Source organism: Lepisosteus platostomus, chromosome 12 (assembly GCF_059453375.1).
Source record: "Lepisosteus platostomus isolate fLepPlt1 chromosome 12, fLepPlt1.hap1, whole genome shotgun sequence".
NCBI classification, from domain to species: Eukaryota; Metazoa; Chordata; class Actinopteri; order Semionotiformes; family Lepisosteidae; genus Lepisosteus; species Lepisosteus platostomus.
In genome coordinates this window covers 20827501-20853559 of record NC_142622.1, presented here as the reverse complement: position 1 = coordinate 20853559, position 26059 = coordinate 20827501, and the positions used below count along the sequence as shown (strand labels likewise).

Here is a 26059-nt window from a genome sequence, read left to right as displayed (position 1 = left end):
GAAAGATAACCCTTCTTCCTTCCCTCTTTCTGGTTACCTCTGGAACAAGGTTATGTAAGATAGAATCTTCAATTACTGTAAGTGGTCCTTCATTCACTTTTAAAACCTCATGGAGAAACTAGAGGATTAGTAAAATTCTACAAAAAGTACGACATTTTGTGGTTGTTTTAGCACTAAGGGTAGTTTTTTAAACCATTGTAAAAACTGGGAATCCAACTTTATAATGAACAAATTGTTCAGATCATCAAAGGCAATAGGACAGGAACTGACTAGTGCAGATGTGTCTCAGCTGCTTTATATTGAGCTTGAGTGGTATTTAAGACACTGTAATTTTTTATGTAATTGATAAAAGCAATACACTTCACATTCTGCTTCTAAAACATCATTTTTTTTAATATTGCATTTTTATTCATATTAATATTGACTAAAGTAGACACATTTATCTTTTTATGCATATTTGACATTATAAAAAACAAAACTTATCCTGGATGTACAGTATTGAGTTCCATTACCTTGGGTCTGAAATGAAGAGTGGGTTGTATCAGTTGTTTTCAGTAGGTTCTGTTCAAAGGCAAAAATATGAAATACAGTATACTACATAACATATGCATACCAAGAAGTACTGTATGTAAGACAAATAATATTGTAATTAAAAAAATAATTAGCATTGTAACAATACCATATTAAAGTACGTTTTTTGAATACTTGTATGAAATGTAATTTTATGTTTTTATTATTGAAATTTAAATAGGGGGTGACTATTGTTTGCTGTCTTGTACTGTATATAATACTAACCTTCATAGAATTTATTTACAGTTCTAGAGCATCATCCACATCCCTCATGGGTATAAAAGGACATAGATTTTGTAATTTACAGATACATTAGAGAGAAATACAAGGAATACATTTCTCAAATACATCGCAGAACAAATATACAATAATGACAGACAACTTTTTGACAAAGAAGAGATACAACCTCTGAATAGCTCAGAAGTACATGGTGTTGAATCCATTTCAGTGGAATCCTGTTGTTTAAAATCTGTCAATGCAGTAAGCACTAAATTCTAAAGAGCCAAAAAGACCAATCCTGAACCCTTTATACTTTTTTGCTTGAAGGATTTCTCTCTGTCACCCACAGAGACAATGACAATTCAATAACAGTTAACACAGATACAGTTTCAGATTGAATAGGACGGCAGGCAATATTACTTCTGTCTACTAAAAAATGTGATACAATGAAACTGAAATACAGAACAACTACCATCTACAGAGATAATAGTATTAATAATTCGGGAACTTCACCCATGTAAGATAGGTCATGTTATTAAACATTAGATTTCACACTCACAATCAGGACAAGGTACAAGTGAGGACCTGTCACAGGTGACATTAAGAAGTCCAGTCAGAGTGTACTTTAGCGAACACCACCAAGAGGAAGAAACTTAAGTACTTTATAGATACAAGAGAAAGGTCAAGAGCTAGATAATAGAATAACAGAAATGTTAGAAGATATAAATTATGCAGAATACAGAATGTTTTCACTGTTGTTTGACTCCATCAAGAAGTCAAAAGATGGTGAGCCATAACAGATCTGGGTAATTACTTAAATGAAAAGTATGCATGGAGTGGAATAATATCCTACTGCATTCTATAAACTCTTTGAAGTCATTGGTGTAAAAGAAAGGTGAAAATGAAAATTTAAATCAAGTGTAAATGGATCTATCTCTGAAAAAGCATCTAGGGAAGGAGATAACTGAAGACAAAGATGTACGGTGAGGACTGGGGGAATCAAAATGCATGAGAATTTCAGGACCTTTGATCTTTTTTTTTAAATTGGTATTTGACCAAACAGACCACACATGAAAGAGAGAAAAAAAAGTATACAGTGGAACGAAATATTGTTCCTCCTCGTCCATGGTGCAAATACAGGTGGAACAGACAGGACACTGACAAAGACATAGACATGACATGGACATAGACATTGTAGACAGGATACACATAGTGCAAAGTGCAGATAGTGCAAATTACAAGGTAAATACATAGTACAATTACGTATAATACACATAAACAACACACTGGGAGAATTAAAACCCTGTTTCTGGTATCAGAGTAGGTGGAAGTAGATTTCAGGGTGTTGAGGACCCTGACAGCCTGTGGGAAGAAGCTGTTACAGAGTCTGGTTGAGCTAGCCCATATACTGCGATTTCTTTTTCCAGATGGTAGAAGGGTAAAGAGTTTATGGGACGAGTGGGAGGGGTCATCGACTATACTGGAGGCCCTGTGTACAGTATGCAGCATTTGTGATAGGTGACAGAAATGGAAGGGAGGGAGGCTCCAATGATCTTTTCAGCTGTTTCCACAATTCGTTGCAGGGTCTTACAGTCTGAAGCATTGCAATTCCCAAACCAAACAATGATACAGCTGGTCAAGGTGCTCTCAATGGTGCTTCTGTAGAAAGTGGTAAAAATGGGTTTGGGAAGGTTTGCCCTCCTCAGTCGCTACAGGAAATAGAGATGCTGCTGTGCTTTCTTGGCTAGAGAGGTGGTATTGTATATTCTTGTTAAATATTGTAGTAGAACAGAGGCAGAGAGAGTGCAAAATTCTTATGATTGATAACAAGATGATAAAACAGAGAGTTATAAATGAATGTTTTCATAAGGAAATCGAGTTTAAAATTTACATTGTTCAATTTTTTTCTGAAAAATGAAAGAATACAAAAATAAAATACCATCAATCATTTTCAATCAATCTTTTTTTTTTTAGCTGATCCACAATGAAGTTAAGCTTCTTTTCTGTAATTGAGAATGTAGGTTGTCTTGATTTTCAGAAACCAATCTGACAATGGAGAAAAGAAATGAATAGCAATTTGAAGTCAACCCAGTGTGATCTGCTTAGAGCTGTTTCAATGAGTGCGAAACAAAGCACCAGGAGAAGAACAGAAAGGAGAGTAGGAGAGAATTCAGAATCTAACTTGTATTATCTGTATAATGCTTGTGTTTAACTCCATGTTAAAAAAACATGATTATGCAATCATGACTTTTTATTGTGAACACCTTTAAGCAAGGAATCAACTATCCTTTCATGTTTTTACTGTAACTCCCAAAGTAACACTTCACTTCAACTTATTGTGAGCAGGTGTTTTGTGAATCTATAAAGATTGTAACAGTACAAGAAATTCTAAAAGTTATTAGACCTGTAAATACATTTTATTATTGTTGCTTTCAGACTGTCAACAGTGTGTGGTCCTTTCTTTTAATCTCTACACACTATATTGTATATAGGGATGGCTTTTGGACACATACAGTAAGAAGATCACTAATACATTTAATTTTATTAAACATTTCATCCATCTGTTTTCTAGCCACCTTATCAAATACAGGGTCACAGGAGAGCAACAGGCACAAGGCAGGATTCTGTACAACCTTTACAGCACACCAGTCCATAGCAGGACAAACACAGACATGAACGTACAGTACACACTGACACCAGGGCCAATTAACCTACCAGTTTGTCTTTGGATTATGGACGAAACCAGTGCACCCAGAAGTAAGCCATGTGAACATGGAGAGAATGTAAAAGCCCCACACAAATAGCACACCAGGAATTGAACCAAGGGCCCATCAATGCAAGACAGCAATGTTAACCACTGTTCTTCTCGTCATTTCAATTTTTAATAGCACACTAGATCTGCTGTGTGGCGAGGACTGCACTGCATCTGAAAGAATGACTCCAGTTAATACTGGAACAATTGGTTTCTACAGTAGTGTTAAATTACAAATAATGGGATTCCTGACATCAGAATGAAAATAGAAGTAACAGTAATATCAGTTACAATATCATCATTTCTGCCTCATGTTTCTGTCAACTTCTAAACTAATTTTAGAATATTGTTATTGTCAATTATTTAGAATTTTATAGTTTCACAACATTGCTATCAAAGCTTTAAAGCTCTATTGTAAATAGAATATTGTATATTCAGAATTTTGTAAATAATCTTTTTACAAATGGGAGGGGTGTGAATCTGTACATAGGTTAGGTTGTTTGTGAGCAATCCATTAGCTCTGTTTATTATTGTATCTGCATGAAAAAATAGTGTGTATCAAAAACCCATTTAGTATAACTGTGCATGTGTAAATTGTCACCTTTGTGTACCAAAATAAAAATCAAGTACCATCAAATCTGTTAACCACTCAGGTAGATCAAATTTAGTACATTTGTATACGTTCCCAATATATAAGAGTTCCATAAACAAGAATAATTTACCTTCTTAAGCAGTGTACTGTACCTTGACTGTCAAAATAGTTCATAATATACATGTACTAAATGCTTTTATGTTACAATCCTACAGCAATTTTAATGATTAATGATGATACCGAAAGGAACTCAACAGAGAAAAAGTAGTCCCTTTTAAATGTCTGTTTAGGATGTTTTTTTTTGTTTTATTTGTTTCTTTCTCCTTTTCAACAAGACTGAATCATAGCACAAAGAAATAAACTACAATTTTCTCAAGCTATAGTACTAATAACGTTACTGAAGTACAGCAGTGCACCAAAATTGTTGCATACTGTAATACTTTCAAAATATAACCGTATGCATATATTGGATATTAAGAGAAGCCCCTTTTAAAACTGAATTCTCTATTAATTAACCTACTACTACTACTACTACTACTACTACTACTACTACTACTACTACTAACAATATATTTAGTTATACTGCTTATATTTTCCAGGTTTGTTCTAACACAACACACTTCCACTTTTCAGCAGTATCTCTTAAACTAAGAAATAAATCCACTCAATGAGAGGAACAAGTTGATATATGGGTTATTTTAATTTTGTCAAAGTCAGTGAGAACAGGTGACGTTTACCAAAATACACTACAGTGGGTACCACCTGTCCTAATGTAGAGATACAAAAATAAAAATGTAGGTACTATATAGTATATTCACAAACAGTGTTCTCCCTTATGAGCTGTTCAGTTGGAAAATAAAAAAAAGTAATTTTGTTTTTAATTTTGATAATTTGTCCACTTACATCAAGAAAACATCTTTCAGTTTAATGCTGTGAGGGAGAAAGAAATTAAAATGAGAAAAGCTATTACACTGAGCATTATAATGGTGAATAATTTAGAAACATTTTTAACACTCATACAAACTTTCCTTAGAATCAGCTGAATTAATAAGTACTGTACATACAAATGACAGTTTGTTACTTTTTCTTATTTTTGTAATGGTCATTATTTTCCAGTTTTCTATTTCAAATCACATTGCAGATTTGTCTCTCTTAAGGATAATAATAAATAATGTATTTTCATTAGTAATAACATTCGTAGAAGGAACAATAGTAGGAGTAATAGGTTTACTGTTTATTTTAGGTACAAAACTTGTTGTGCTGGTATACTGTAGAATTTATATTATACTTTATATACATACTACCATTATATGTCAATTAAATATGTTAAATATACTGTATTATATATAATTAAATATGTCAGATATTTTGTTGGTTTGACAACAACAAAAAAACATGAAAATACTGTTATCATGACATACAGTACGTAGATAAATTTTAAATCACATTTAACACTTACACTTAGAACTACACTAATCCAAAGAATTTCACAGCTGTAGCACATCAATTGGCAAACCAGGTCTGTCCTGGTCATACAGTACTGATTGAAAAATATTAGAATGAAAATAGCCCTTATTTCCTTAAATTATTATTTCTTTTAAAACAATTTATTCAGAAACATCTCTGTTGACCTCTTATCCTAGACTCCACAAGTCAGTGATCCTGGATTAGTGTTTTTGGGTCAGTGAAAGGATCTGTACACAATCATGTTTACAACGGACACTGGAGTTGACTGTTGAACACAGTTTAACAGGGGCTTAGCAGTACTGTCTTGGTAATATCATCTAGCATGTCCCTCCCTGTGGAGACAGCCAACTGCCTTGTCCTGGTGCTTTGCAGTATTCTTTCAAAACCTCTGGGTGTAAATTTGAAGCTGTGATATGCAAATACTTTAACAGCACTGAATTAAACCAAATGGGGGAAGTGAGTAATAAATATCTGCCTTATAGCCCAATGCTAAGGGTTGCTAAATTATGTCTTTGACAGCAGACTATTGAACTGAAGCTTTAATAAAGCAAAGCATACGAACATCCCATTGATAGCTTATATGGATTGTTATAAAGTTTGTTAAAAACTTACAAGGCATTTGGAAGCTAAGGATGAAGCAAAAAGTCCCTGACGAAAACATTGGGAAGAAAAGCAATAAAATTCAGATTTAAAAAAATCTGAATCCTTATTGTCTATTTTATTTCTACCTAAATTTGTAATACCAGGTGTTTCTTAGCTCGAATTAATGCTACAAACCCTGTACTGGTGGGAGGAGGACCTGAGTTCACACTCCTCTGACATACCCTGCTGGGATGACATGCAGCAAGCTTGAAAGTACCTTACTAGTGAATTACCACCTACTGGAGGAACAGTAGGTTCTTCACTGACATCCCTGGAAGCCTGTTGACACCCAGAAGGTCTCAGCAGTCACTGCTAGGCAGCATGCTGAGAAATTCCTGGCCAGATGAACCCCATCCAGACCCAGTGGGGCTCAGTCTAAATCAGCCAATTAAATAGCCCAGGATCAAAGCAGCAACATCTGGACTGTGCTTATTAGTGCTTATTGTTTAAAAATGCTATAGTTTTAGGGTTTTTTTTTCTTCTCAAGGGAAAGTAAATGAGTGTTCTACAGCCTTGCCCTCTTGATTTGGTAAAAGAACACAATGGCTCTGACTGATGCTATGGGCACATCTGTCATTTCTGCATCAGAGGACTTCTGATTTGTGACTAAATTCAAAAGACAAATGATTCATTCTCTCATATCGTGTTTTTTCTTCCCCTCGGGGGACATTTGTTTAATGGCCTGTGTTGCATAATATACTCTGCCTTTCATTATCCCTCTGGGTATCAGCTAATAACAAGATCTGAGATAGAAATTCCATGAGTTAATAATTTAAAAAAATGAAGATGTCTCAAGACAGTTCTAAGACAATACAGAGTATAACAGACCAGCCAGCTCTGTCATTTAAGCCTTTCTTTCTTGACTTCATTTCTACAAGTATCTGTAATGTAAAGATGCAAAAAAACTATCAAATCACATTATAAAACACTAGTAACTATGACCTATAGAGTTTGGTAATTAAAATGTATTAGTTAGAAACACTGAATGTCTGGGTTTAAAATCTCTCTCCATCCATTTTCAAATTATTTATTCCTGGGGGAAACAGAGCCTATCCTGGCAAGTAACTGACACAAGGCAGGGTACACCCTAGGTGGAAGGCCAGTACATCACAGGGCAGACACACAAATATGCACCCCCTCATACCAAGAGGCAATTTTCCCAGAATCCAATTAACCTACCAATACGATTTTGGACTTTGAGATGAAAGTGGATCACCTAGAGGAAACCCACGCAAGCGCAGGGAGAACATAAGAACTCCATGTAGTTAGTACTCCAGGTCCGAAATTGAACCCAGTGCTCCATTGCTGTAAGGCAACTGCTGAGTCACCGTGACACCTTTGCAAGTTAATTTCACTCTCTTAACATATATGCTGCTATGTAGTATTTGCAACTTCTGGTATTAATCGACTTAATACAATTGAAGCAGGCTTGTCGCATTCAGTTAAATACAGCAGTAGTAGTAGTTCTGTGAAGTAAGAGTCTGGTAGACAGCTGCATTGACTAGTTTATTACAGCAGTTACTGAGGAATAGTTGTGTCTCCAAAGCCCTTGATGTCCATTGTGGGAAACTCCTGAGCATGCTATCCCAGCGACTGTAAAACTCACTTCCGATGTCACTCATAAAAAAGAAAATGTAGAGAATATTTTGTGATCAATCACTTTAATGAGTTTGGGCAATGACAGCTATAACAGGGGAGCTACTTTATTTTTTAAATAAATAGCTCAGCTCTGTGTACTAAATAACCTAATAACTGCACCCTGACACTTATTCATGGAAATGATTTAACCGGTGCAATGTTTGCCGATGTCACATCTTGTTTACAAAGTCATTTGAATATTTTTCTCCATTTGCATTTCATCCTGAGACTTCACTTGCAATAGCAGTCACGTCTTTTAGGGGTTCTCACCTGATTTTCAGAGTTTCAAGAGCTTTGCACTTTTGTTCTCCTTTACTGATAACAACATTTTTTTTTCTTCTTACACAGTCTCCCTTTTCATTTTGCCCATTATTGTTTGGGAGCTGTTCAATTTTCAAGAATGTCAATAACTGTTTTAGGGACTGATTTTGATTCCATAGGTCTCTCAATAATAGCAATTTGGGAAACGATGTATTTTTTAATTATTTCAATATATAGAATTCTCTTTTCCACATTTCCTAAGATAGATTGGTTAATAACAGCAGCATACTGTAGGTCTTCTGTCATATGGTCATACAGTATGTAACAGGAAATGGTCCCAACATGGCCTTGCAGTTACTGTTTGTACTGTGCTTTGTTGCTGTTATCATTTTCACCAGTCATGCACATTAGTTGTAGATGACATATTTTTAGATGAAGGGGCAGGCATTAAAGGGAATGTATACAATTGGGTTAAAAAAGGTTAATTAATAGAAAAAAAAGGCCAGATAAGTAGTGAACACTCACACTGGGCTGATCGAATAAGCAGAGTACCCCAGGGATCTGTATGAAGATCACTGCTCTTCCTGATTTATATCAGTAATGTAGATTCTGTAAAAGAATCACATTTCCTAGCTAGGGGATCCTAGCCATGTGATCCAAGTCAACCTCTGCTTCTTTCAAGAACTGGGGGGATGACATCTGTAGATCAGTTAGTTTCTTTCAATCAAACAAGCTACTGTATGTGATTAAAATGGCTCATTGGCAGACATCTCTTAGATTATTTTTTCTTCCAGGTTGGAACTAGAACCTCGGAATAACATTGGAACACACAGGTTCTTTAACTGCACAAATAAGATCATATTTCTCAAACTGTCACTGATGCACCCATAAACAAACTTTCATATTCTTGCATAAAACATTCATGCTCTGTCTCTAATCAGAATGTTGGTATCTAATACAGATAAAAAGCAGGGAGATGTATGAGTAAATTCCCCATCCCTATCCCAACCTCTCTGCACTTCTGTGCGTAATTATCTCCACCAGGACCGATTTGTGATATGTAAGAGATACAGAAGTACGGTGCTGTAATGCTATTAAGAACAGAGTTGCTACAGTATTCCCAAGTCAAGGTGTCTGGCACTTCAATAATTCTAGTGCTCAATAACCATTACCTTCATGGGATTATGGCCTTGGGGGGACATCTGTGCTTAGTGCTAATGTCAAAAGTCCACTTGGTATTGTTTTTGCAGCTGCTACAATTTAATTATGTTGATGAATGGCAAATTTAAGTTACACTGAAACACACTGAGATTTGGCAGAGCTTGAGACAACATCCTTAACAATCTGCCCTCACAGGGCAGGTATGGCACAAGAAAGAATCTGTTAAAATCAAAGACCTGTTTGTCATGCTAATGGTGAAAATGTAATTGGCTGACAATACTATTTTCTTAATGATATCCATTACAGTTTAATAAGTACCTACCACTGTTTTGCAGATGAAGTAGTTACATTATTTTCTTGAGTTGAGTGTGTGAACTTTGAGTCTTGAAAAGGATGTATCATATATATACTTTGTAAGGATGTTTTGCCTCCTTAGTAGCATTACCACCCTGTAGCCTGTAGCCTGTTCAAGTCTAGGAAGGTAGGCAATGCTGGGGTTGGTTAGTACACAAATGGGAGACCTCCAGGTTGCTGTAAAAGTAGTACAGAGGAACAAGAAGGTGACACTTTTCTTTCTAGAACTGAAAATCCAATTTAAGGCCCTGCTATGGTGACAGAGGACACCAATTACCAATGAGATAATTAAGTTCCTGACTACCTGGTGATTAAAGGTATTCTACAGTAGCTCTGCTTGTAAAGTAAGGGTGTTAACCCTGGAGTCCTGGCAAGAATTTCTACCTTGAGCTTGCACAATCTTGCCTTCCTAAATCGACCCCTTTAATTCAGCTTGTGATCTAATTTCATCTTCCCAACTGATATGTTGTGCTGTGTTGTAAAGCTCCTGCTGCAGGTCACCAAGGTGGGTGATCTCAATGCTAAATGAAGTGGGAAGCTTCTTTTATTTGAAGCATTTGGTTTCCTTTGAAACGAAAATGTCACATATAATTGTTAACATTCCCTTCTAGATGTTTTTTTTCCGTAGCTTTATTAGTCACGTCAATTAATTTACTTAGGTTTTCTTATAATGAAATCAAACCAAACATCAGATATCACAGTATTTAAAATTCAATGTAATTTCTTTAAAAGAAACACCATAAATAAAGTATACTGTATATAGGGCAGATAATAATATTAATGTATATTGTTATTACCTTTTAAATGTACAGTATGTACAATGAAGTGGGTCAATTTTGCTTCGGACTTTCCCAAAATGTCCCCATTAATTCTATTGTGAAGTAGCTTCTCACTTTTCCACTTTACAGTGTGATGCATGGTGCTTAATGAATGCTGGACATTATCCTTAATCACTGTATAAATGCTAGGAATGTAAGTAATAGTCATTAATATTTATAGTAATTGATGTTGTAAAGAATACAGTATTGCATTAGTATCTTGAAATATGTACAGTACATGAGTGAAGAAATTTGCAAATACAATTTATGGAGGTCCTCTGAAATGGCTCCATACCGCAGCCCTCTATGGCACAATCAGCTGAGGGAATAATCTAAACACTGTGGCTTCCTATTTTTTTTTCAAGCTGCAGCCGATTTGGCATGAATCTTGTGAACAAAAAAGACAGCGCATCATAACCTCCTGAATCTACGATGCTTACTTGGACTTGGAGTAAAGAAGATCAATTAATGCCAGAACGGGGGCTGGCAGAGCACAAGTCCTGGCACTAAACCCAGAAAGCATGTCACTGACTGCCAGGGGAAGGCCTTCTATATAATATGGTTTCTTCAGCCAGATAATAATTGAGGCCAAAATGCAGCTTCCCTGAAGAAAGCAAGATGTATAAATATGGCGTGAAATTGCAATGACTGCAATCCAAACTTCAGTTTTAGATACATGAAGGCCTAAGAACTCAAAAATGCAAATGCTGATATACTGTAGTTTTCCCATTTTAAGCATGACTACAAAATATAACATGCTTTCTACAAAATGTACATAATCCTAGCATTTGTTAGCAAGGTCCTTCATATTTCTGTGGTTATGCTTTCCCTTGTGTAACCATTGCATTTTTATTGGTATAAGCAATTATAAAGTGAGTTTAGCATTGCTATGAAGATAAATCTTCTGCCCTGGCTAGACTAAGAGGTTCTCTACAGTAAAAAATATGACAGCACAGCTAACAGGCTCTGATTCAGTAGTAGCTTATTAAAAGCGACTCAAATGAGAAGTATGTTGTCCCTGTTCCTCTCACAGATCTTGACATTGGATTACAGTACAAGTGGAAGACACATTTTGTGGTCTTACTTTCTTTGCGTTATCACTTTAATGTGCTTGTTGACATGTGCACAAGATAGTAATACACAGAGAGGAACTTCCCTTCTCTTACGCAATCCTCTTTCTCTAAGCAGATACTTTAATCTGTGTTCTGCAACAGAAGAGAGCCTGTTACTAACCTTGAAAGAACATGGCCATTTCTTGGACCAGCTACTAAATCAGTGTGGCCGCACAATCACCTTTCTGCCAAAAGCAAAAAATCTTTCCTTGCCCATGCGGAAAGCTTTAATGTAGGTGTGTTTTATTATAAATGATTCGTAATACATTTATATTTCTCCAATAAAAAATTATAGAAACTTTAATACCACAAACATGTCATGACAAATAATAGTATTGTAGAGTAAGTTTATATTAAAGAAAGTGGTCTGCAAAGAACCAGCTTTAATGCCCTCAACTAAAGGTATTTACGATCCCTGGTGTCTAAACCAAAATGAACTGAGAACTCTTTTAATTGTTTGATTCTATGGGTTTATAATTTTCTGTGAATCAATACTGCTTGAGACAAATGTTTATAAGCTCAAAGAATGCAAAAAAGAAGAAGGTTTGGTAATTAGTAATTAAGACAGTAAACTCTATGCCTACAAGTAACAACAAATGTACACACACAGATTCAAAGAATATAATAAACCATTTTATTAACACAATAATAAAATTGACCAACTAAAAAAAAGTAATATTGTATGTAAGAGTTAGTAGCAGTGCTACCTACACACAAGTGGCTGATCTATCATTCAGGATTTTTATGAGATACCAATAATACATAATGTATGAAAAACACTGGTCTTATGTATTTTATGTTTATTATTTATACTGTATGTTTTCTAGCTATCTGTAAGTACTGTAGTACTCATCATAACATTATACAGGTCTGATCTGACTACAAAATAAACTCCTCTCTGAGCTAATTATGTTTATAAAGAAACCCAACAAAAAAAACAGCTGCATTAGTTTCCTCTGATACTGACAAATACAGACACAGACCCTTAAAGTTCTCTTTCTAGAGTGTCCCAAAGTCATCCTCTAGTAACTTAAACCAATATGGGCTCTCTGTGATCCAGCTGTTCTGGTACAGTAACGTACGAGATGAAAATAGTTTTAGGTTTGTGATACATTTGTAATTACTCAGAGATATATTTAGTTAAATAATGACAACAAGATGGGGAATGCAAAACCATTACAGCCTTTCAGAATGATGAATGAATGAGAATTTAGCAAATCAATTTGGTGAACTTTTAATAAATGGTACCTAATAATTAAATTAACTACCGAAATCTAACAGGCCTTAAAATAAACTGCATGTGTCAAATCCTGGGAACTTCAAGTACAACAAAGAGAACTTTTCTTGCTATAGAAATATACAAAAGTTGTAATACAAAAATTAGAGACATTAAACTCTAAACACTAGTCTAAATGATGCAGAGTGCCAGTATAAAGAAAATTACTGTATATGAATAAAATAAAACATCTGTGAAAACAATTGATAGTTATCACAAGATAGGCAGTATAATATGTTAATCACAATGTCTTTTGGAAAGGTTAGTCAGTAAAGATAAAGGCAGTCTTAAAGTTTTAATGACCCAAGGTCTTTTTTAATGTATTTTCTCCGTATCTTATAAAGCACCATTATCAGTTCCTACAGTATATTGTTTCATAAAAGGGAAACAGAATGGAGTGTTAACATAAGAATTTTTGTACAAGGTTCTTGAATATTCCTTACAACAATGTATTGCTGATCCTGACTCCATTACTAGTGTATATCCACTAGATTCATACATGAATATGAAAAGATTAAACCTTTTCAAAATATCTGTAGGGAAGCACTACGAAAATTGCCAAAGACATAATAAAGTGGCATCCTACTTTTAATAAATGTTGAAACAATAAACATAATGTTTTAATAATTGCAACAGTTTGGGTCTTTTCCAGACTTACGCAAGAAAAGCACATGGTGCACAAAAGGTGGGAGTACAGGATCAGAATTGGAAAGTAACTGAGAGCCAGTAGCAGGGTTCTCTTAATCTACATACAAACACATGGAGAAAGAACTTGCATGAAAAAAGGAAGCATTGTGAGTCCCTAAGGCAGTACTTATAGTACAACTTAACAGAAAGATGGACCCTTTCATCTGTTGGTTGTCTCCAACAAATGTCTAATGCTGTTAAAAAGCCTCATGAAAAGAAAAATGGTTTGCTGTTCTTCCTACAGTAGTTTAAAAGTTCCTGATTCTTTCTTGTTAGTGTATTTTATTAGCTTTTCCTGTGTTTCAAAACTTGTTAGAGCATTGACAGCTTCTCTTTTAAATCATTTGAATAAGCCTCTTTTACTGTAGATTATCACTGTCTTCTCTGTTTCACAGAGAGAAAAGCTGCTTTAGCGGCTAAATATAATATACTGTAGTCTGCTTTTATTATTTTAGCATTTATCAGCAAAAGGTGTTTGCAACTTATAAGGGAGTGACAATTTGGGCTTCAAAAGTTGTTATGTTTAAGTTTTAAAGTTATGTCTATTTTAACATTTTAATTTGATCACTAAAAATAATATGTTAATTATTTTTAAATTAATAATTTAATCATAATATTAGATGAAAAGAAATGGTGAAAGAGGACAGTATTGTCTAACTAATTTGTACTTGTAAATAATCTATTTATTTCACTCATATGCTTACACTAGTTCAGGTGGGTAGCTGCGTTAGCATGTGTAGCCTGCAAAGGAACAAGTAATAGGTTTATTCCATGCTGAAAAGAGAAAAAAAAATGTTTTGGCTGTGGACACCAGGTGACACCAGAAGAAGGCTCCACTGCCGAAACATTGTGTTTTCTTTCTTCTCTTTTCAGCATAGAATAAACCTATTACTTGTTCATATCCTTACACTGTCAATATAAAAGCATACAAAAAGTTAAAGAAACAAATGTCATAGTCTGTACCAATTAGTCAATCACATCTGCATATAAAGGATATTTATTCTTTCTAGATAAAGTGTTTGAATTACAGTACAAGCAACTGAAACATTATATTTTAGTATAAAACTTGTGTTGTGGTATCTTAGACAAGCTTTTAAGTGTGTCAAACACTTACAAATCACATATATATCTGCTTATTGATGCCATTGAATTACACTATAATAATAATAATAATAATAATTGCTTACACTTATATAGCGCTTTTTCTGGACACTCCACTCAAAGCTCTTTACAGGTAATGGGGACTCCCCTCCACCACCACCAATGTGCAGCATCCACCTGGATGATGCGACGGCAGCCATAGTGCGCCAGAACGCTCACCACACATCAGCTATCAGTGGGGAGGAGAGCAGAGTAATGAAGCCAATTCACAGAGGGGGATTGTTAGGAGGCCATGATTGATAACAGCCGATGGGGAAATTTGGCCAGGATGCCGGGGTTACACCCCTACTCTTTTCGAGAAACACCCTGGGATTTTTAATGACCACAGAGAGTCAGGACCTCGGTTTTACGTCTCATCCGAAGGACGGATGAGTGATAAAAGAAAGCCAGAGTAAAGTAAAAAATGCAATGTTCTGTATAGTACCTTTCAAGATAACAGGAAGGAAGTCTCTTGTGTTTTTTTAATGCTTTGATTTTTGTTTTTATTAAGGAGACCTTCATATGATAGAAAAGAACACCACATTTAGATCTTGTATTTATCTTGTGTTTTCAAAATACAGTATGCAGCTCTTCAGTCTTTTTTAATATCGAGTGGTTAGTCTTTTAAATTACAAAATGTTAGCTGATTTGGGAGTGACTAATTAAAACTAATTAATATGAGAACACAGACACACAGATTTTATAATGCAAAATCATCTTCGAATCAAGCAGATAATTAAAAACACTTTCTTCTCACTCAATGTTTTAAAGCCCCAAAATCAATAAATTTTCCCATAAGAAATCGCTAAATCTACTATGAATTCTGAAATAATAAGTAGATTGCAACACTTTTTCTTGTCCCTAAATAGCAAAAACATGATGTGGAACCAGATTTCAATACTCTGTCCCAGAGTTTATTTGCGTTCTCCAGGCTTGGTGCTGTTAATCCTTGTAGAAGACAAGTGTGACAATAAGCTCAGTGTTGGAATTCAAATCCTCTTAGGAAAAGCTTTGTTGGTAAACTTGCCTTATGTAAATTATAAACCCCATTAGCTTTGAAAAATAGTCAGCTGCATTGAGATTAATTACTGGGTGAGTACTTGATTTAATAGGGTTGTTTTGATGCTTCTGGGAAAATAAACAACAAAGTTAATGCCCATCATTGCTCTGGCAGATTTGAAATTTCCCATTCCTAAAAGGTGAATGGTGGATGGCTTTGTGAACAGATCTGTCTCTTTTCAGTTAAGAGACTCGTACATTTACAGTAACTATGAATTATTGTATGAGCTATGACCTCGGGTGTGGTGATCAGGACAACTTACAGTATGTCCTGGGTTTCATTTCTCACTGAGGTACATTTGCATGTTCTTCATTTTTTCACATCGGTTTCTCCTCTCTGGTCTTATCCCATCTTTCAAAGAAACACTAGTTACTGTACGTTTTTCTGTGTCTCTAGATATTCTGTGTGTGAAATCCTCCAATGAACAGGAATCCCACCTAGGGTGTAGTGCCTTTGCCCATGCTTTCAGGATAGACTATGGTTTGCCTCAACCTTCACCAGAAATACAATGTTTTCTGATAGTGATGAATGTATTGAGCATGATGCACAGTAAGCGTTGACTTATATTCAGTCAATAGTAATTTTATTTTGACCTTAGTGACCTTAGTCCTTAGAGCAATACTCTATGAAACTGCAGAAGATGCAGCTAGTGTGATTAAGATTTACTAAAGTTACTCCCGTAAACACTCCTGTAAATTGTGAAGGTTAATGGATAACTCATAATATTTAGAGAAAATAAAATTGTCTCAATCTTCTGCAAATGCCAGGTGTGTAATGATTCATTCATCTTACACTTTTTTTGCTTGTTACAACAGACAATGCTTTAATCCAATTGTTGCTTGTAAGGAATCAGTAAACACAAGCAATAGGATGTAAATAATGAATTATAAAGCAGCCATTTAATGTCAAATAACTTCTAATTAAACTGGGTTAATTGTAAACTGCCTCTTCTCAGAGTAAGAGTGAACATTTTAAGTTTCCCAGTATAAATTTGTTAAGTGGACCATGATGTATTTAATTTAACTAATTCGTTTGGCTTTTTTGCTATCTCTGTCTCCTCAATTCCAATGCAGAACTTGCATTTTCCTTTGTCATGTGAACTTAGCTCACAGCAGAAACAAGAGAGGTCTTCCTTCGAGCTTGGCAAACCTGACAGTCTTGACACACACAGTAGCATACTACACATTTTACTTGCAATAAAAATACAGAAACCATAAGGCAGCAAGTTGAAAGGGTATTCACACTCCAAAGAAAGTGCAGTCAACTGCTTTACTTAGCAACATATCTTGAGCAGTCTACTTCAAGTGGTTTAGTTCTTTTTATTGAGACAGACTTATGTGAAATGTGGAGTCATTAGATGATCATGGACCAGGTCCCCCCCTCTTTGTCAATCAAAAACCTTGTGTGTTATGTTAGTTATTATATCCAATTTTGTGTTCAGTAGTAAATAATCCATATTTTCCTTTTTTTAAGGCAGCTATTGTGTTTCAAATGGTAAAATCCCTGAAGAAAATACAATTTGGCTTGCACTTTCCTTAATAATATCACTGTTGCATAAGTCATAAATAAGGAACATTGGTTATGTATTATAGATTAAATGAAGTGACATTATATTATTATAAGTGTGAGTCATATGAAACCCCAAATGACAAGGTTAATAAAAAATAGCCTTTTTTGTCTGAAACACATTGTATCAAATCACTTTGATGCTTAATAGAAGACAATTTTATACATTGCAGTGATGCTGACTGTTGTGTTGTTCATGTCTACAAGTGGCGCTGTATAAGAGTTGCAATGAGAGGTGTAACTCTCTTAATACCAGAATGCCTTTGGATGAGATTCCGGGTTACATTGTTGTTGAGTAATATTTTGATGAAATTCTTGATCTAATTCTTTTCTAGTCTTGCAAGCTAATCTGAAAAGTGTTCCAGCAGCACAATGCAAGACAGTTCTATGGAACAACAAAGAGAAAGTTGAGGTCTTTCTGCTCTCAGATTTTCTCCAAACGTGAGCTCAACACAGTGGATGTTCTCATTCACATATGGAACCAGCCCCACAATGAAATCTAGAAGGGACATCAATCGCAACTGGTCAGATTTCACCACTGGCTGCAGCAGCACAAAAAGAGTGGTGCACCACGCATATGATTCTATCCAGACTAATAACTATGTTTAATATACTCAATTAAATCAATTGGACCTGAGAGTTGTACTGTATTTCGTTTTCGATAAAGTGTATTTCATAACAGTAACAGAATTTTAGACTGCAGTAGATGAATAAATAAGAAACACTTTTATAAATCAAGCATTAGATTCTGAAGCTTTTCCATACTGTTTCCAGTTTAATCTGATGGTGAAGGGAAAATCAGTTCTATTCTGGTTGAAAGAATCAATATTCTCAGTCACCTTTCCCTAAACTTTATTGAGGCTTTGGGATTTTTACATGACTGACTAATTTCCTGGTCAATTTATATTACATACTGTAGGTGCAGTAAATCTAAATCAAACACTGATTAAATTTTAACTGTCTAAGGTTACATAACACTTGGATTGCTATAAATCCAAACAAATCAAGCTCCTTGCTTTGCAGGCTGCCTTTCTCCCTGTCTATCTTTCAGTGAGCAGTAAAAGGAAGAGATTAGCTAAAGCTGATTGGGCTAATGTGTAAGATTCACCAAATCTGCCAGCCATAGGCTTAATCTGTCATTACACCAACCCAATCATCTGCAAGTCCCTGACATGTGGAATAAGCTTCCTTTGCTGGAAAAACTGCCAGGCCCACACACAGTGGACAGCAGAAAGGGGCAAGAGGGTTGAAGGAGTTCCGAAGATTGGAGCGGCAAGGCTTTGAGGGTGTTCATGATAATATATGGACCAAATCCATTATTTAGCAAATACACGAAATACTTGAAAAAACCTGGAAAGGCATTGTGCATTCTTTCCACCAGTGTACTTCATACAAGTCCATTTAATTAAAGACTACAACTTTCTCAGTCATGATTGTTATCAATGAATAATCGGCAACAGCACATCTTCTATGTACTGAACAGTATGAACAAACATCGTACCAATCATATTCCATATACAGTACCATGAAAGCTTCCCCTTTTTAATCATAAACTTGTTACCCTTAAAGGGAAAATTACATCCCCAACATTTGCATGTCTAAGTGTTAAATCTCAAACAGAAAGAAGAGACCAGGGAACTGTTCCAGTCAAATAGTCTTCCCTGTCTTTAGTGTGTACAGTACTACAGAGACTCAAGGATAGCAGTTAAATTAGCCTCACTGTGCCCACCAAGGTTTACAGAGAAGTAGATTAACCTGTTTGCCAAAGGGAACTCATTTGTCAACAGCCAATTCAGAAGCTGAATGTGGAAAATGGCAGCGAAATGCCAGTTTTATTGATTGCAGGCAGCGGTCTGAATGATTGAGGCTCTAAAGGGAGACTGATAGTATTTACACTTTGTCAAACAGCTGAATTATAATTCTTGTTTAGTCTGAGATTAAAGAAGTTTACTTTGAGAATGGTGAAGATGGGGCAAAAATTTGTTTTACTTTGCGGTATGAATAAAATTATATTTTTTCATGGTCTTCTTTCTAATTTTGAGAGGGATGCCAGAAGGTATAGTTATACCATTCATCCACTGAGCGCAAGTAAGTTCTGCAAGGGAATTTGTTGGGCTTTTATTTGATGTTTATTCTTGCCTCTTATTGATTGGACTCACATTTTCGGGAATAATGTCAGGAAACCATATAAGAATCTGGAAATGCAGGCCCCTCTATTCTAGCTTTTTTCTGCTTTTTACAGGATCTTATTTTCTGAATGTTGTGTTGAGATTTTTAATTTTGTATTACTTTGTGCTTCAGTACTCTGTGAATTTTCTACATCTTACTTTTAAATGTTGTGCTTTGGTTCTTTAAGTTTCACCATCAATTAGGCCATTGTGATCTTTTTAACTTTGCTAGCTAATCAACTGCAGTCCCAAAATTAAGATGTTAAAGATCTAATTTTTATTCTTATTATTTCATTGATTTTCTGCTCCACTTTGGCTTGCTGTTAAGAATCTGAGCACGTGACCATAAAGCAAGGAATAATGAATACTTTCACCCACTTGGTTCAATTAAAATAAGATATCAAAAATTGACATTGACATTCCAAAAGACCAGCTTCATCAGTTTTGCAAGGTGCTCTCCTTCACTTGACATTGGTCTCTCCATGTCTTCATGAATGAGAGAGATGAGAGTTTCAGGTTAGGTCTAATCCAAAAAGAAACAGTGCCCAGGTTCTCTAGTGCCCCCTGCATCCAAAGCTCTGACTGCAGTTTGCTTTTCAACCATCTGATCCTCTTCAAACAATGTCTGCCATCCTCAGGAGCTGTCTGTTTCGCACCCGCCATCCTTCTGCAGAACACTCAAAAGGGGGGATTTTGTTTTTCAGTCATGCTGCTAAAGCTGGCTTTGATGTGCGCTTAGCCGTTTGAGCCCTCATCTCTGGTGGGGTGTAGGGGGGTGGCGCCTTCTAATCGCAGTGGCGCTCCACCACTTCAAAGCACCAGCCTGTTCTCCTCCTCTCTCTGTGTCTCTGCGTGCTGACACTGGGCCCGTTAGAGAAGGGCTGATCTGACAGGGCTGAATCTCTTCATCCTTCAGAGGCAGTAACTGTGATCCAGCTCCTGTCAAGATACTGTACACTTCCCATTAGTCCTCTGTTCAAAATGTCTTTTTTTTCTTCTACATAATCTCCCTTCACTTTGACAATATCCATACATTTTAAATAGTTTTACTTTCTTCATTTCTGGCATGCCTTGGATTTCTATATTAATGGGAAGTGAAATTCAATATATTTTTTTCTTTTCACCTCCAATTTTTTAATGTAATGCCCAGCTCATACTGAGAGCAGTGCTGTATTTCCAACAGCGCAATAGCTCTCCTAGCTGCTCCCTCTGTGCTTGGTAAAGATGTACATTCTCTTTTAATGACAATTATAATGGTGGGAACATTGTGGCCTACATCTTATAGTATGCATAATTGACATTTTAGAAGGAATCCATTATTCAGTAGCTTCTAAAAGGAAGGTAGCTCCATCTCTTATTAGCAGAGATGTACAAAGATTAGCAGATTAATTGTGAGTGGGACTCTGTTAAATCAAAGTCTTGAGTTGTCTTTTTTGTATTTTATAATTTGTTGATCTGCTCTTTTGCTTTTATTACAATTAACATACATTTGTTTTCCATTGTTTTTGATTTATATGTATTTCATTATGCATCACATTCAAAGAGAAGGCATTTCAAGTCAGGAACAAACAGACAATGAGAAGGGGTTAGTATGTGATTTTAATGAAAGCAAGCAACATTTGTTTAAAGAAAAAACAAAATAAATAAGTATAATATATTTCCTGTAGCACCCAGGAATCAATAGAATCAGGAAACATCTTGGCAGTGTGTGAGAAAGATGTCAGGAACTATGTCTTTCTCTGCAGGTGAGGCCTGGATGATCAACAAAACACTAACGATCTTTAATATGCCTATATTTGATCTTCAAATGTATTCTTTCACTCCAATATTATTGCTCAGTTATGCTCATTTTTTATTTTACATATTGATCTCTTTTAATTATTATTACTGCCTACTTTTATCATATATTAAAAAACCTCAATCTGAATTTCAAATGTATTTTATTTAACTCACACCTATAGTATGATACTCTGCTGCTTCTGATGAGCTACTGTACATAGACACATTTCCTATGGAAACACAAGTTCATTTCTTAGTGTTAAACACCGTTGCTTCCTCTGGGGAGTTTTTCTTGTTGTTGATTGTTTTTCTGTGTTGTTCTGGGTTAAAGAGGCTCAGTTATATTAATTATGCACAATCCTCCACAAACGATGCAGTAGTTACTGTTGCTTCACAACTGGGTATTACACCCCAGCTCCTGACTAGACAATTTATAGTTTCCCATTAGTGTTTTTGCAAAGAACCTTCAACATATGATTGTAGGAAGTAGCTAATGACACCATTACACAGCCAAAATAGCCCTCTGAGCTGAGCTTGACAATACACTGGTTGATGTTTGGGGGTATCAAATATCCAGCTCAATCAGAGAACAGGGCCTTTGGAGTCTTGCAGTTTTTCTTCCACCTCTGCTTAATTAATTAACTAGACTAATTATTGAATTTAATTGGATCAGTTTAATGTTCTATCAAGTTCTTAGTCAGAGAGATATGGTATTTAACTGTAGGTCCAGCAGGAGAAGCAGAAAACGGTACACTACTGTAGCCTGTGAGTGAAAGCTGCTGTGTTACACAGAGGGCAGAGGAAACCCCTGGCTGGCTACCTTGCTAAGAGGGGAAGATGGGTAGATGCCAGACAAATCAGGGATGTAGTTTGTTAATTGGTAGAATAAGATAATTACAGACTAATTAAAATGTTTCTGAATAAGCACGTGTCATTTCTATGGCATTAATACCTCTTGGTACAATGGAGCACATGCATTAGCATTTGTAATTAGGGAAGCAATGCTCACCATCTTCCAGAAAGAGCAACTGAACAGAAAGAAGAGACAAGGGGGGCATGTGGGTGCTTTGGGGACCTGGAGACTTTCTCTCATGGGACACAGTGATGGGGAGCTGGAGGGCTTTGTTTAAATATTAAAATATTACTAAACTGTGCTATTATCTGGAATACCCACAGGGAAATTTGTGTAGAGATTCCCACATTGTTTGGCTCAGTTAGGCATTTTTCCTTCCAAAGCTGTTTCATTTTCTCAAGAGGGCAGCTGTGCTTTCAAACCTTTACATGTGCATGCTGGCCTCCAGGGCATGCTGTTGTCAGTCTGGATTGAAAAAAAAAGGAAGAAACATTTGAAAAGCAGCCCTCACGTCTCTGTGAAACTGTTAAATTTTCAACAGCCAAAGGGTTATTATCCACCGTCATCTTTATTGTTTTTGTTTTAAACAAGCTTTTTGTTGTTGAAATACAAACTTTATACAGAAATAAAGGAGATAAAAATACAAAGCCACAGTTGAGAAACACTTTATAGTATCTTGCAGTATGAGACACATAAGAGAATTGAAGTTTCATTTATATACAGTACAGTATAAGCTTTTTCAATGGCAATACAGTTTTTCCTTAACATCTGCTAGCCATATAGCTTCTTGTGTACCCCATGATAAGAGCTGTGCAAGACCAAGAAGAACATAACAGTCTAGTCTTAAATTAAAGAATATTTAGTGTCATCAGCAAAATGTATAATTGTAATCCATTATACTATGAGACAAATCAAGATTAATTGTACTGTAAGTGAACTAGCATGGTTTCCCAGTGAGCTAATTTCTACCAAGGGCAGAATTAATATGCATTTACCTGGTTTCTTCATATTTTAATCCTGAACAACACTTGAAATAAAGTGTCCAAAGGAGGAACAGGCACATAGTGTTTTGCTCATGCAAACTACTGACTTGTCAGAAAGATTTACAACTTTTAATCCAGATTTTTTAATATTTTATTACGGAATGATAAATGTTCTCTTACATAGGCCGTGAGCATTTTGCTGGATTAATTTTAAGTGTAAATGGTATTCTGATTGGGGTGTTAATTTCTTTGTGTAGAAAGAGTTGATCAAAGATGCACTAAAAACTATGAAGAATTACAGACTTGTTTTCTACTCCCTGTAATTGGTGCCTATTGTATGCTTGTGTTTTACAGAGTTTCCTTTCCGTGCACTGATTGAGTAGGGGGAATGAAGTCTCCCACTTCTCAGTTCTCATCCTGGCTGGTCACTGAATGCAGTAGCTGACAAGGTGGCTACCAATTATGTCTGCATTGTGTCAATTTACAAGACTTCAGCCAAAGCCCTTCGCTCTCTTCCCAACCTTGACTCTACGGTGCCCTGTTCCTATATCATCTGTAAGAGCAAGCCACAGTCCACAAACATCCTTATTGCATACACTCTTTTGAATTGGCAATGTGCTGTTCGACTACCTTATACTTAATTTTTAGGTGAGTGTCACATTGTACATGCTATTTAACCAGGTCTCCAGGTCCTCACCCCTTTCCAAGCTAGAACTGCACTCCTCCTCTTGCTCTCCAATCACTTTTGGAACACAAATGCAATTCTTAATATAAATGAGAACCAAGTGGTAGTTTGCTTGCTAGTGAACCTGTAGCTTTCCATTTAATATTTAGTGTGTGCTTTTGACCAAGGTGTTTGTCCTTGAAATATGTTTTTTGTTATTCTTTTACAAAAAAAATTAGGCAGATTAAAAATAGTATGTGTTTATGTTATGTGTACAGTACAAATGTTGGAATGATCACACAAACAAAAGAGGCCTAACCTGAACCAAAAATATCCCTCACATCATTGATCCAAATAGGAAGTTCTGGACTCACAACCACATTCCACTGGTGCTTCCCTACCACCCATACACCCTATTCTATTCCCAGGAGCATCAGTGACAACCTCCTCATCTTACAAGATGATCCTTCCACTGGAGCCCTCTTTCCTGAGCACCCCATCATCTCAAATGGTCAACCACTTAATATGAGCAACTTTCTTGTCCACAGCTCCCATGCACTGGCCCTTTCCCCTGCCACAGAATCTGCTGCATCACCTGCAAGTATATATACAGTATCCAACACATTTAAGGCCCCTCTTGACAATTCTGTGTCACCCAGATGACATCATGTACAGTACTTCTAGCAACTTCATTTACTACATTTCATTCAGAAAATACCCAGCCATTTACTGTGCAGGAGGAGACATTCTAAACCAAAATTATCCTTAAACTTGGATCACACCCCCCCCCTCCTCTCTCCACAACAGACTCATTTCCTTGTAAATTCTCTCTTCATCTTCTTCATTCATTTGCATCTTTTGGCTTTCTACCCCTTTCCTCCTTTTCTCCCTGAGTTTAGACACTCATTCTCATCTGCTTTATACCCATTTCCTCTCTGCTCCCAGTCCCTTGTTAACTACTCTGTCTTTTATTCTACTTTGCCTTATTTTTCTGGTACTTCCCCTTTCTCTCTCACACCTGAAGAAGGCTCCACAGCCAAAAAGATGTGTTTCTTTACCTTGCAGCACAGAATAAACCTTTACCCGTTTACAGCTACCTACTCGAATGTAAACAAAATGTAAATGTGTTAAGTCCTTGGTGTAATTGTTCTAGCTTTTGGACATGTGCATGAGTCTCAGTTTTATCCTTTGAGACTATAGGAAAAATCACACATCCTTTTTTATATAAATCAACATTCCAATTCAACCCACATTCCCTCAGGTGAACTATTTTCTTGCAGGTGTTTCATATACAGGTGGCTTGCCACAGTTAGGCTTCACCTCGGACTGCCCAAACAAAGAATTTATATATATATACAGTAGATGCTTTGGTTTACATAGCACTTTTGAAGATACTACTGCAGTTGGGCTGAATTTGGTACAAAAAAAATAAACAAGACACCTTATCGAACATATAACGTAAGCAATGTTTCACGAATTAACAAAAATCACAATAGTTTTTGTTCTGAATGACTCTCATATAAAGTGCGTATCTCCACAACAGTACTCTGCTATTCATAAATTATTTATTTAAAGCGTTTAGTGTACTTACCAAGTGAAATAAAGCTTACAGAAAGAACAAAGGTGAAAAAATATAAAATACTGAAATGGAATACTTTATCAGCTGATTTTTGCCATTTAAGTATTGACCAAACATTATCTAGTTCAAAATCATATTTTGTCTGACAGAGCTATTCATACTGCACTAAAAACAAAGGCATACAGTCCATTCCAAAATGTCATATGTGGGACTGTAATCATAAAACACATTGTATGATGTACAGTATGGTACTGTATATTAGGTACTACAGTATATTCCACTGAATTTCCAAACTAATTTAAATGTTTTAGGCTTTTAGCCTAACCCTGCTATTGAAGAATTTAATGCAAGGCCAGTTTTGATACTGATTTGGCTTTAAACCTGGTTCACTAATGGAGCCACAGTCATGCTCAGGGGCATAAAGACAAGTCCATTGGAAAAGCACCAGGAGACATAAACTAAGGAGCTGTTGCAAGGATAATTATGGGGTACAGGGAAGGATTCAAAGTCAGAAACATTGAAAAAGAGATGTTTGGAACCTTTATATTTAGCAGAGTCTACTGTGGGGTTATTTCTTGCACCTCAAACTTTCAATAGAAACATAAATGTAATGTATATGAATAAATAATTCGATTTAAAACGTTTCTTAAATTAGCAAAAATATTTCCATTTATAAATATTGAAAGTAGATTAAAAACTAAATTCTTTTAAACCAAAC

The 26059-nt window shown here is 35.8% G+C and overlaps 1 protein-coding gene and 1 long non-coding RNA gene across 6 annotated transcripts in view; both read left to right on the top strand.

Annotated features, from left to right (window-relative positions):
• tsnare1 (T-SNARE Domain Containing 1) overlaps positions 1 to 26059 on the top strand; it is a 244146-nt gene that overhangs the window by 199663 nt on the left and 18424 nt on the right. For 3 of the 5 annotated variants that reach the window (XM_088601357.1, XM_088601359.1, XM_088601355.1), the window contains one exon: positions 23453 to 24502. The exons of the other annotated variants lie outside the window; for them this stretch is intronic. Coding sequence is in view for 1 of the 3 variants with exons in the window: in XM_088601359.1 (XP_088457485.1) it covers positions 23453 to 23473 (21 nt within the window). In the remaining 2 variants the exon portion in view is untranslated. Of the gene's footprint in view, positions 1 to 23452; positions 24503 to 26059 lie in introns of those variants that run through there. 5 annotated transcript variants of the gene reach the window in all.
• Positions 24550 to 26059, top strand: part of LOC148651271 (uncharacterized) — a 2874-nt gene continuing 1364 nt past the window's right edge. Inside the window, exons 1-2 of the long non-coding RNA XR_015925705.1 lie at positions 24550 to 25257; positions 25386 to 26059. The exon at positions 25386 to 26059 is cut by the window's right edge and continues 1364 nt beyond it. This is a non-coding gene — a long non-coding RNA (uncharacterized LOC148651271). The remainder of the gene's footprint in view (positions 25258 to 25385) is intronic.